The sequence below is a fragment of the Chiloscyllium plagiosum genome, chromosome 5 (assembly GCF_004010195.1).
Source record: "Chiloscyllium plagiosum isolate BGI_BamShark_2017 chromosome 5, ASM401019v2, whole genome shotgun sequence".
Lineage (NCBI taxonomy): Eukaryota > Metazoa > Chordata > Chondrichthyes > Orectolobiformes > Hemiscylliidae > Chiloscyllium > Chiloscyllium plagiosum.
Window position 1 is genome coordinate 70,045,640 of NC_057714.1, and position 12,135 is coordinate 70,057,774.

The window sequence follows — 12,135 nt, forward strand, 5'->3', positions numbered from 1 at the left end:
TCTCAGTCAAATCCCTCGAACTCAGCACCGCTTTCCTAACCTGCAATCTTCTTCCTGACCTCTCCGCCCCCACCCCACTCCGGCCTATCACCCTCACCTTGACCTCCTTCCACCTATCGCATTTCCAACGCCCCTCCCCCAAGTCCCTCCTCCCTACATTTTATCTTAGCCTGCTGGACACACTTTCAACATTCCTGAAGAAGGGCTTATGCCCGAAACGTTGATTCTCCTGTTCCTTGGATGCTGCCTGACCTGCTGCGCTTTTTCAGCAACACATTTTCAGCTCTGATCTCCAGCATCTGCAGTCCACACTTTCTCCTCGTCTGATGTAATGAGGACCTGTATTGCATAAACTGATTTTGAACTGTCTCAATGATACTTCTCCAAGATGCATATTGTAAGGGACAAATTCAACCCCAATGATTCAACGGAAACCCAACAGGCATGTTGTTAAACTCATGTGCCCAATATCTCACAGAGGGTCTGCTGTCATCCCACAGGGCTCAGTTTAAACCAATGCCATTGAATACTGTGCCTTTACTCTGGTCTTCACACAGAAAACATAGGTCTCCTGCCTCAGGCACCTCCCTCCTCTGATTGTAAGACCCACCTGAATCCCTTCCCAATAAATGACCATTCCTGGTCTCATTCCCTTGAATTCCTACCTTCCCAGCTGTTGCTTCTTGCTCATTTGGATTTGGGGCTTAGGACTGGGCCTATGTGGATGAAACCTGGAATTTAAAATATTAGTAGGCCTCCCAATGCTGAATTAAGACCTTTTTCCAGTCATGTTCAGCCTCCCAGAAGACAGGAGAGGAAGAGGCCAAACAAGCAAAAAGTGGGAGTGGGGCACAGTGTAAATAAAATGGCTTGCAGTACCAAAGGCCCACCACTTCAGACCCAGTGAGGTACTTTGGAACCATGGTCACTATCGATAGGTAGGGAATTGCATCAGTGAATGTATGCAGGGTAAGCCCACAAATTATAATGATCAGATAATTGGCTTATTGGTTGAGGGAGAAATCTTTGCCAGAATGCTCACAGTGATGTTTTTGTTGAATAATTGTAAGCATGTAGTAGCGACGATCATTTATCCTAGCACAGCAAGATGGGGGAGGGGAGGAACTGGGTGTGGTGGGAGGGATGCCCTGGGAAGCTTTGAATATATTGAGAAAATATCATCAGGACCATCACCCCATGATTCAGTGCCACAGACATTTTGATGTCAGTAACACAACAGCAAGAGTGACAAGTTGTGTTTTGCTATCCTTATTTCTCAGCATTACATTGTGTAATGGCACTCGCTGGCTTTTCACCCCAACATGCTGATAATTCCGTTTGCAGCATCTGCATAGGAATGCTACCACTTGCACACACCCCTCCAAGTCCTGTAACATTCTGACTTGGAACTGTATCACCTGCTTCAGTAGATGGTCAAAATCCTGGAACCCACTTCCGATCAGCACTGCTGGTCGTCTGGCTAATCAATTGGAGCCCTTCAAGATGTAGGGTACACCTCCATTCTGAATGGCAGTTAGGAATGAGCTGTAAATGCTGGCCCAGCCAATGGCACCCAAATCCTGTGAAAGTGTAAAGAAGGAATTGATGATGTTCTCCATGTGCTTCTCCTTCTCTCACAAGTGGTCCTTTCAATAAATCCTCTCATCACTGTAATCACGCACTTGCCTGTTACTGCCGTTCACACAACAGTTAAAAGCTGCATTCTGCCTTTACCTGGTATTAACTGCAAAGCATTTCATCCCTATGATATAGTTTCTGTTTCATACTGGAGCTACTTCCTTGGACAGAAACACTTTTGCATCCTGTTCAATAGTTGTTGCTGCTCATTCTCACAAAGCACACTATAGGAATTAACTTCACACATTTGTACAACATGACATAACAGCCACTCACAGGGAAAGTGGACACCAGAGGGTATAGTGGCCAGCTGTCTTCCATGCCCTTGCCCAGAAAGCAGGAAGACCTTTAACGTTATTGAAGCAGACAACTACAAGAGCTTTAGCAAAGGCAAAGCTGGAGGTCATGCTCAGGGGGAATCTGTCTAACTATTTGCTCCTTTTATCACTTCTGAAGAAATTTTACATTAAGACATTGTGACAATATTTCTGAACTATGTGGGTCCTTATTGCTCTTTATTTTAACTCAATCCCTCTGATGACTCAATTTAGATGAATTTGAGTGGACAATACTCCAGAACAAATAATCATTTCAGCCTTCCCAGACATCAGCACAGAAACAGGCCGCTGGTTGATATGGAGTTAGAAAGGTGTGAACCCTGGCAACTTACCTTCAGATCACCATATCATAAACTGAATCTCTACAGTAATCAACAACCTAAGTAAATGATCTAGTACTGAGGTTACAGCCTATTGACAAGAAGATACTGGCAGAGCATTTAGAAATGCATGATGCAAATCAATCAGAGTTATCATAGCTTCATGAAGGAGAATTCAGGCCTGACAAGTTTATTTGTAGTATTTGAGAAGGTAACAAACAGGATAGATAAAGGAGAACCTGTAAATGTAATATATTTGGATTTTTAGTAGGCAATTGATAAGGTGACACACATTAGGCTACTTAATAAGATAAGAGCCGTGGTGTTAGTGGTAGTATATTAGCATGGATAGTGGATTGGCCAACCAATAGAAAACACCAAGAGTTGTGTTAAGGCCTGCATTTTCTGGAAGGCAATCTGTAATTGTTGGTGTGCCACAGAGCTCAGTGCTGGATACAATTATTTACAACGTGTATGAATGACTTGCATTAGGAAATGAATGTACTGTAGCCAAGTATGCAGATGACACAAAAATGAGTGGAAAGGCAAGTGGCGAGGATGACACAAAGAAAATTTCGCATTTTGGCAAGAAGAATAGAGGAGGTGAATATTATTTAAATGGAGAAGGACTGCAGAAAGCTACTGAACAAAGGGATTTGGGAGTTGTTGTCTGTGAATCGCAAAAAGTTTGCATCTAAGTTCAATGGGTCTTTGGGAAGTCAAATGGAATACAGTGGTGACCCCGGAATCCAAACGCCCTATTGTTCGAACAACTTGGAATCCGAACAATTATTTTGAGAAAATTTTGCCCTAAAATCCGAACATATTTTCAGAATCTGAACACCACGTACCGTTCAGGTCGCACATTATTTGTTCAGTTCGTCCCGGGAAGTAGTCGTGAAAGCATCTCTCGCGTGTCCATCACTGGTTTACCTCGCGTTTTCACCTTGATTTGTGCTGTGTTTTTTAAATTATCACCCTTGTGTATTCACCATGGCACCCAAGGAGAGCAGTGAAGCAAATAAGTGCATTCACCATTAGTACTCCTCACTAAGGTAAATGAAGTTATTTTCATGTTAGTACATTTATTTCTTGCTTTTATTATTATTACTTGATATTTAGGTCATTTACTCATCATATTTTACCTTAACCATGTGTATTTGCAGTTAAAAGTGTCTTGAAAATGTTTTTTTTGGGTCCAAAAACAGATTAATTCACTTTCCATTATTTTTTATGGGGAAAATAGTTTCGGAATCTGAACTTTTCGCAATCTGAACAGCCTTGTGGAACAAATTAAATTTGGATTCCGAGGCACCACTATATTTATTTCAAAGGGAACGGAGTGCAAATGTAGGGAGATTTCGCTAAAAGTATAGAAGACTATAAGACCGTAAGAAATAGGAGTGGAAGTAGGCCATTCGGCCCATTGAGTCCACTCCGCCATTCAACCATGGCTAAGGGGCATTTCAAGTCCACTTACTCGGACTCTCCCCGTATCCCTTAATTCCTGTGAGTTTAAGAATTTATCAATCTCTGTCTTGAAGACATTTAATGACCAGGTCAATGAATTCCATAGGCCCACCACTCTCTGGCTGAAGAATGTCTCCTCATTTCCATTCTAAATTGACTCCCTCTAATTCTAAGGCTGTGCCCACTTGTCCTAGTATCCCCGCCTGACGGAAACAATTTCCCAGTATCCACCCATTCTAAGCCATGTATTATCTTATAAGTTTCTATTAGACCTCACCTCAATCTCCTAAACTCTAATGATAACAATCCCAGGATCCTTAGCCATTCATCGTATGTTAGGCCTACCATTCCAGGGATCATCCATGTGAATCTCCGCTGGAAACGTTCCAGTGCCAGTATGTCCTTCCTGAGGTGTGGGGCCCAAAACTGGACACAGCATTCTAAGTGGGGCCTAACCAGAACTTTATGAAGTCTCAGTAGCACATCACTGCTTTTACATTCCAACCCTCTTGAGATAAATGACAATATTACATTTGCTTTCTTAACCTGCAAGTCAACCTTTAGAGAATCCTGTACTCGCACTCCGAGATCCCTTTGTACTTTGGTAATATGAAGTTTCTCACTGTTTAGAAAATAGTCCATGCCTATGTTCTTTTTTTCAAAGTACAAGACCTCACATTTGCTTACATTGAATTTCATCAGCCATTTCTTGGACCACTCTCAAAAACTGTCAAAAAGTCTAGAGCCTCCTTACCTCCTCAGCATTACCTAACTTCATATCATCGGCGAACTTCGCCAGAATGCCCCCAGTCCCTTCGTCCAGATCATTAATACATAAAGTGAATAGCTGTGGTCCCAGCACTGAACCCTGCAGGACACCACTTGTCACTAGCTGCCATTCCAAAAAAGAACCTTTTATTCCAACCTCTGTCAGACAGCCAATCTTCAATCCATGCCTGTAGCTCACCTTGAACATCATGGGCCTTCACCTTACTCGGCAGCATCCTGTAAGGCACCTTATCGAAAGCCTTTTGGAAGACTAGGTAGATAACATCCACTGGGTTTCCCTGGTCTAAATTACTTGTCACCCCTTCAAAGAATTCTAACAGGTTTGTCCGGCATGACCTCCCCTTACTAAATCCATGCTGATTTGTTCTAATCCGACCCTACACTTCCAAGAATTTAGAAATCTTATCCTTAATGATGGATTTTAGAATTTTACCTACAACCGAGGTTAGGCTAATTAGCCTATAATTTTCCATCTTTTGTCTTGACCCTTTCTGGAACAAGGGGGTTACAACAGCGATTTTCCAATTATCTGGGACTTTCCCAGACTCCAGTGATTTTTGAAAGATTACAACCAATGCCTCCGTTATTTCTTCAGCCACCTCCCTCAGAACTCTAGGATGTAGATCAATTTTTAGACTTTTTAGCTTTTCAAGTACTTTCTCTTTTGTAATGGCTACTATACTCAACTCTGCACCTTGACTCTCCTTAATTGTTGGGATATTACTCACATCTTCCACTGTGAAAACTGACACAAAGTAGTTCTTAAGTTCTTCAGCTATTTCCTTATCTCCCATCACTAGCCTTCCAGCAGCAATTTGAAGTGGCCCAATGTCTACTTTTGCCTCTTGTTTGTTTCTTATGTATTGAAAGAAACTTTTACTATCATTTCTAATATTACTGGCTAGCTTACCTTCATATTTGATCCTCTCCTTCCTTATTTCTCTCTTTGTTATCCTCTATTTGTTTTGTAGTCTTCCGAAATCTTCTGATTTCCGCGTGCTCTTGGCCACTTTATAGGCTCTTTTCTTTTCCATGATACACTTCCTGACTTCCTTTGTCAGCCATGGCTGTCTAATCCCCTAGCCTCCTCCACCCAACCTCACCCCCCAACAACCCACCACCCCAGGTAATCTTTCTTTTCTTTGGATTTAACCTCTGTACTGTGTCCTCAATTAAACCCAGAAATTCCTGCCATTGTTGTTCTGCTGTCTTCCCTGCTAGGCTCTGCTTCCAGTCAATTTTTGTCAGTTCCTCTCTCATGCCCCTGTAATTACCTTTATTTAACTGTAACACCATTACATCCGAGTTTGTCTTCTCTCTTTCAATCTGCAGACTGCACTCTACCATATTATGATCGCTGCCTCTGAAGTGTTCGCTTGCTTTAAGGTCTTTTATAAAGTCTGGCTCGTTACATAGCACTAAGTCCAGAATAGCCTGCTCCCTTGTGGGCTCCATCACAAGCTGTACCAAAAAGCCATCCTGTAAGCATTCCATGAACTCCATTTCTTTGGATCCACCGGCAACATTATTCACCCAGTCCATTTGCATATTGAAGTCCCCCATGATCACCGTGACCTTGCCTTTCTGACATGCCCTATCTAATTCCTGGTACATCTTGCGTCCCTGGTCCTGACCACTTCTGGGAGGTCTGTTCATAATTTCCATTCTGGTTTTTTCACCTTTGTGGTTCCTCAACTCCACCCACACACACTCCACATCATCTGACCCTATGTCATTCTGTGCCATAAATTTAATTTCATTCTTAACTAACAAGGCAACCCCTTCCCCTCTGCCCACCTCCCTGTTTTTTCAATAAGTTGTAAATCCTTGGATATTTAACTGCCAGTCCTGAACCCCCTACAACCACATCTCTATGATGCCCACCACATCATAATTGTTTGCGATGATTTGTGCTGTTAATTCATCTACTTTGTTATGAATACTACAAGCATTCAGGTAAATCACCTTAATGCTAATTTTCTTATCCTCATGGTTTCCATCACCGAAAGTAATTTGTGCTAAGTTATCCTTCCTTTTTGCTTCATTCCTGGTCTACCTTGAACTTAAACCCTGCACACATGCTAACCTGCTGCTTAGCTTTCTACTTTTGCTTTCCCTTCCCCCCGACTCACAAGTTTAAAATCCTAGTGTCCACTCTATTTAAACACTGGTTCCAGATCGGTTCAGGTGGAGACCGTCCCATCGGTACAGATCGCCCCAGTTCCAAAACTGATACCAATGTCCCATGAAGTGGAATCCCTCTTTCCCACACCAATCTCTTAGTCATGTGTTTACTTCCCTAATTTTTTTATCCCTATGCCAATTGGCATGTGGCTCGGGCAGTAATCCAGAGACTATGATCCTTGAAGACCTGTTCTTCAGTTTCTTTCGTAGTGCTTGATAATCCCCAAACAGGTCCTCCTGACTAGCCTTGCCTGTGTTGTTTGTGCCAACGTGTACCACAACAACTGGATCTTCTCCCTCCCGCTCCAATACTCTTTCAAGCCGGTCAGAGATGTCCTACACCCTGGTACCGGACAGGCAACACACTGTGCAGGACTTCTCATCCGGCTCACAAAAGGATACTATCTGTCCCCCTAATTATGGAATCCCCTACAACAACTACTTGTCTTTTTGCTCCCTCCTCCTGTATGGCCGTCTGCACCATGGTGCCGAGGTCAGCTGGCTCAACCTGTCCACAGGCCTTTCCCTCACCCATACAGGGAGCAAAAATCTCATACCTGTTGGACAAGGTTGAGAGTTAAGGCTCCTCCATTCCTGAACTCAGCATCCCCCTGCCTACCTCACTTACAGTCACATTCAGTTGTTCCTGATAACTAACTGAATTTGAATTACTTAATCTACCCGGTATGACTGCCTCCTGAAACAAAGCGCTCCCCCTCTCGGATGTGCTGCAGTGTTTGAAGCTCAGATTCCACATCATCAATTCTGATTTGGAGTTGTTCCCGCAACCAACACTTTCTGCAGATATTGTCCCTGCCATTCACAATGGGATCAGCCATCTCACACATCATACAGGTAGAGCACATCACCCGTCCAGCCATCTCTACTTGTTTAATTAATTCATACAAGGCACTAGTCAAACCAAGTTGGAAAACTGCAAACAGTTTTGGGCCTGTGATCTAAAGCAAGCTATATTGCTATTGGAGAGAGTCCAGAGAAGGTTCACTCGGCTGATACTCCCAGGTGTGGAGGGATTGTCTTTTGAGAAAAGGTCAAGTAGATTGGGCTGGTACATGATGGAATGTAGAGGATTGAGAGGGGACTTCATTAGAGCATATAAGAATTTTAGGGGACTTGACAGGATAGATGCAGAAAGGTTGTTTCCCATTGTGGAAGAGACTGGCGGCATGGTAGATCAGTGGTTAGCACTGCTACCTCACAGCACCAGGTTCAATTCCAGCCTCGGGTAACTGTCTGTGTGGAGTTTGCACATTCTCCCTGTGTCTGCGTGGGTTTCCTCCCACAGTCCAAAGATGTGCAGGTCAGATGAATTGCCCATGGTGCTCGGTGCATTAGTCAGAGGGGGGGAGGGTTGGTGTGGACTTGTTGGGCTGAAGGGTCTGTTTCCACACTGTAGGGAATCTAATCTGAGAGTAAGGAATCAAATATTTAAGGCACAGATGAGGAAGAATTTCTTTGCTCAGAGGGTTATGATCCAATGGAATTCTTGACCACGGAGGGCTGTTGAGACTGAATCATTAAGTTTATTCAAGGCTGAGAGACATTGATTTTTAATCAGTATGTGAATCAAGGGTTATGGAAAAAGTCAGAAAAGTGGAGTTGGGGATTATCAAATCATCAGCTATCTCATTGAATGGTGGATCAAACTGAATAGTGTGAATGGCCCATATTTGCTCCTATGTTTTATGGTCAATGGCCTTATGGACATGTTGCAAAGTACTGGGGGATTGTCTTTGGATAAGGCATTAAATCAATTCCTTATGAGAATGATGCATCCATGGCACTATTTGAAGAAGAGTTCCATTTGAAACTCAATCCCAAAATAACATCAAAAACAGACTTTCTGGTCATTTATTTAATTGCTGTCATTGAGACAGTATTGCTTTCTTTGAAGCATTGAAGCATTTCCTACATTTGACTGCAATGCAAAAACGTGGGGTCTAAATTGCTTAGCAAGATCCTAAGGTTGTAAATGGAAGTTTGTTTTCTCATGCATGATGAATTTAAGGATTAAAGTGTGTACAAACAGTGGGAAGGACCAGTGGAGTTGCTACGAGGGCAATAAGGGTGACTTCCACATCAGACAGTGCGTAATATTGTACTGAGTTTTTTCTGATTGCTTTGAAGAGGACTAAGCAGAAATAAGCTAATGAAGAAATTCTTAAAAGAAACACTGGCAGGTAAAGTCTATAGCTGGATTCCAGTGACCTGAGCATTTGCAGATAATGTCCCTGAAATACCAATTCTGAAACACTGTTCCAGTTCTTTATCACCAGCTGCTAGTAAACCCCTCCATCATGTGCTGTTTCTGGTGAAAATATTGCTGACTTTTTATTAAGTACCAATTAATCAGGCTCGTACCTGATTCAGGCAGTACCTCAGCCAACCTCAGAAGATTCCCATCCAAAAGATTATTGACAAAAATTCAGAAGTTCACAAGCACCTGTGATTTCTGCAGTATCACTGTCCTGTTCCCATCTGTCGAAGACATTTATTACTGGCCCCGCTGTCTTTGCTCACACAATAAGCATATCTGCTTGAACAAAATATCAAAAAGACCACTAAAAATATTTAAAAGTATAACCTAATATTACTAAACAACATGGGAAAGAAGAGGTTAAGAGAAAAATTGGATTAAACTACTGAAAGACTGAGCAATTTTCACATCTTGCATTTCATGATTTTCTGACAATATATTTGGATCTTTTAACTACTGTACACAAAGCAGCTTTCTAAATTGTTGAAAAAATAGATTTGTGAAATATCTTTCATTTTCTTTTCCAACAGAAGTTATCTAACTCACCACAATCTGTAATCTTTTGTACCAAGATTGCCACACAGTTGGCTAGAAGCTCACATTTGCTGGTTTGTTTGGTCGTCCGTACAGGCTCAACAATCTGGGAGGTGTTTCAATGCTTTCTGCCTTTAAATAGTTAGCTGTATGATTCTCAATTGCCCACTGCTTTCCTTTCTTACTCTCTGTCTGTCAGCACAAGTCATTACTAATCATATTCAAATTCCTCAAAGATTGTGGTGAAATCCCAAATGACCGTTAATCTGATGTTAACAGTTCATTCCCAGAAATGTACACCATAGTATTATGCAACTGGTATTCTGACCTACTTTCTGAAAGCACAATAGTTACAGCAATGTAGTGCCAGTACACTGGATGAGTAATATACTTCAGAAGGCTGTTGAATTATATCAGATGTCAAGGATGTACACTAACATCATGTACATGTAATTTATTCAAACCTCAGATATTTTCAACTGTTATGCAATGAATGGTGTTATTACACTTTCTCTTGACTTGTATTTTTGGGCTCCTGACTTTTAATTTCAAATCCATTGCTGTACTTGCTGGTCTGTACAGTCTGTACCATGTGCTGAAAATCTGTTTGCTCGGTTTTTAAAGTGTGAGTCATGAACTGCTTGTGTCAATTCTACTGGGGGCAGGGGGGCACACAAACTTGGTGCTTTCAACTCATTTCACTGATTGTAATGTGCGGTTGAGCAGATTCCCTGCCACTGACGTCCTCCTTCTGTGGTTCGCTGCTTCAGCAGGGAACTAACTCGCATTGTGTTGGCGGGAGTGGTGCAATCGGCACCCTCATCTTAAAGGGAGGCTGACCTTCTTAAAGCTGCGCTGAGTAAAAGTTGGAAACTGGCAGAGAGAGGGTTTTCAGGGTGACAGATGCAGGATTGAAAGCATTCACTCAAATGTGTGCAAGGGGAGAGATGCTATAGTTCTGCATGTGACTACGAGACCCTCAAACATTTTCCTCAGAAGTGGTGATGGAGGTCAACTCTTGGAGTCTGCCTGGCAGTGATACACCATAAACTAATGACATCTGACAGAAGTTCAAGGTTCAAGACATACTGCCTACACATCACCACACTCAAAGCACCAAATCTCCATCACCCAACCATCAGCACTGCCTGGCACTCTAAAGTCATGCACAATATGCCAAAATTTCACTTTATTCTCTCACACCTACCAATGCCCACTTCTGTCTTCTAACATACCTTCCATCATTCAAATATGGCAGGTACTCCATCCAAACGCAGTGCACCACCTTCACTAAATTGAACCATTTCTCTTGCAGGATAAATTGTGTCACACAATAGAAAGGAGCAGAGTAGAAATGTAAGGTACTCAGATATCTGAATTTCCTACGTCCTGGGGAGAAGATGGTTTTCTATGTATCATGTGAGAGCACATGGTATCAGACATTGTTGAGAAGACTAAGGCTGACAGCATGCTCTTCCCAAGTCCAAATATTCCATATTCTGGAATTTGGTATGATGAGTAACTTGCGACCTCTGACCCCCTTGCATTTCTCATTCTCTTCTGACTTCCTACTTTCTGATCCCAAAGACAATTACCTGTCCAACCACAGCAGCCTAAGAGGGAAGAGAAAACAACACAGTACAGCACGAATGAAAAGGCTCCAACACTTGTATCCACCAGCTTAGATATTGGACAGAACCTTGCATAACATTAGTGAGGGATCTCCATTGACTCTCTTGCCTTGTTAGCCCTCTATAAGGCATTAACTGGCTTTTTTCTGGGTTTTCCCTGACCAACATTGTTGTACTATGTTGTTCGCTGGTGCAAGACTTTGACTTGAAAGGAATAGGTGGTTATCCTATCTTGGTGCCCATCAAGGTGCCAGCAATTTGTCTTAATGAGCAACTGGACACCTGTGCAACATATTCGCATTCTAGACCCACAATGTACCCATAATGACATTGATGCCATTTTCTCCAGATGACTTTGCTTTATATCCATGTCCCATCATGAGAGGAGGGGGTGTGGGAAGTAGTAATTTCTCACCATCACTGGCTTCGTCCAGGTGGAGGATGCTGTAGGCGACACCCACGTTGCTTTCAGAGCACTCTATTGCCAATTTGCAAGAGTGTATCAACAGAAAAAGATTCCATTCCTTCAACATTTAGCTTATCCCTGACCATCAATGCAAAATTTTGGAGATGTGTGCCAGTCATCCTAGGAGCTGCAATGATACGTACATACATATTGGAGAACTCCCGGGTAACTTGGACCATACGAAATTGCCAGCCAGAAGCCAAGGTCTATACCATCCACACATTCATGAAACTTTTACAAAATCTTCAGACTGGTGCAGAACAGAGATACAATGCTGCCCGCTCTTTCACCAGGAACAGAGTAGAACAAACCTTAAGCCTCCTTAAGATAGAGTTTTGCTGTCTGGACCACTCCGATAAAGCCTTGCATTGTAAACAGAAAGTGTGTGCTACATTATTGTGGTATGCTGTGCTCATCTTAACTGGAGAAAGCGAGGACTGCAGATGCTGGAGATCAGAGCTGAAAATGTGTTGCTGGAAAAGCGCAG

The 12,135-nt window shown here is 42.5% G+C and overlaps 1 protein-coding gene across 12 annotated transcripts in view; it reads right to left on the reverse strand.

Moving 5' to 3' along the window:
* The window catches only part of steap4 (STEAP family member 4), a 26,836-nt gene extending 17,068 nt beyond the window's left edge, over window positions 1–9,768 (reverse strand). Inside the window, exons 1-4 of one of the 12 annotated variants that reach the window (XM_043690303.1) lie at window positions 9,564–9,767; window positions 9,204–9,293; window positions 3,148–3,346; window positions 1,419–1,580 (exon numbers count right to left, since the gene is read on the reverse strand). Coding sequence is in view for 1 of the 12 variants with exons in the window: in XM_043690300.1 (XP_043546235.1) it covers window positions 5,466–5,471 (6 nt within the window). In the remaining 11 variants the exon portion in view is untranslated. Of the gene's footprint in view, window positions 1–1,418; window positions 1,581–3,147; window positions 3,347–5,465; window positions 5,665–9,203; window positions 9,294–9,563 lie in introns of those variants that run through there. The other 11 variants (XM_043690304.1, XM_043690302.1, XM_043690305.1 and 8 more) reach the window with 11 other exon arrangements.
* Window positions 9,769–12,135: the final 2,367 nt, after the last annotated feature.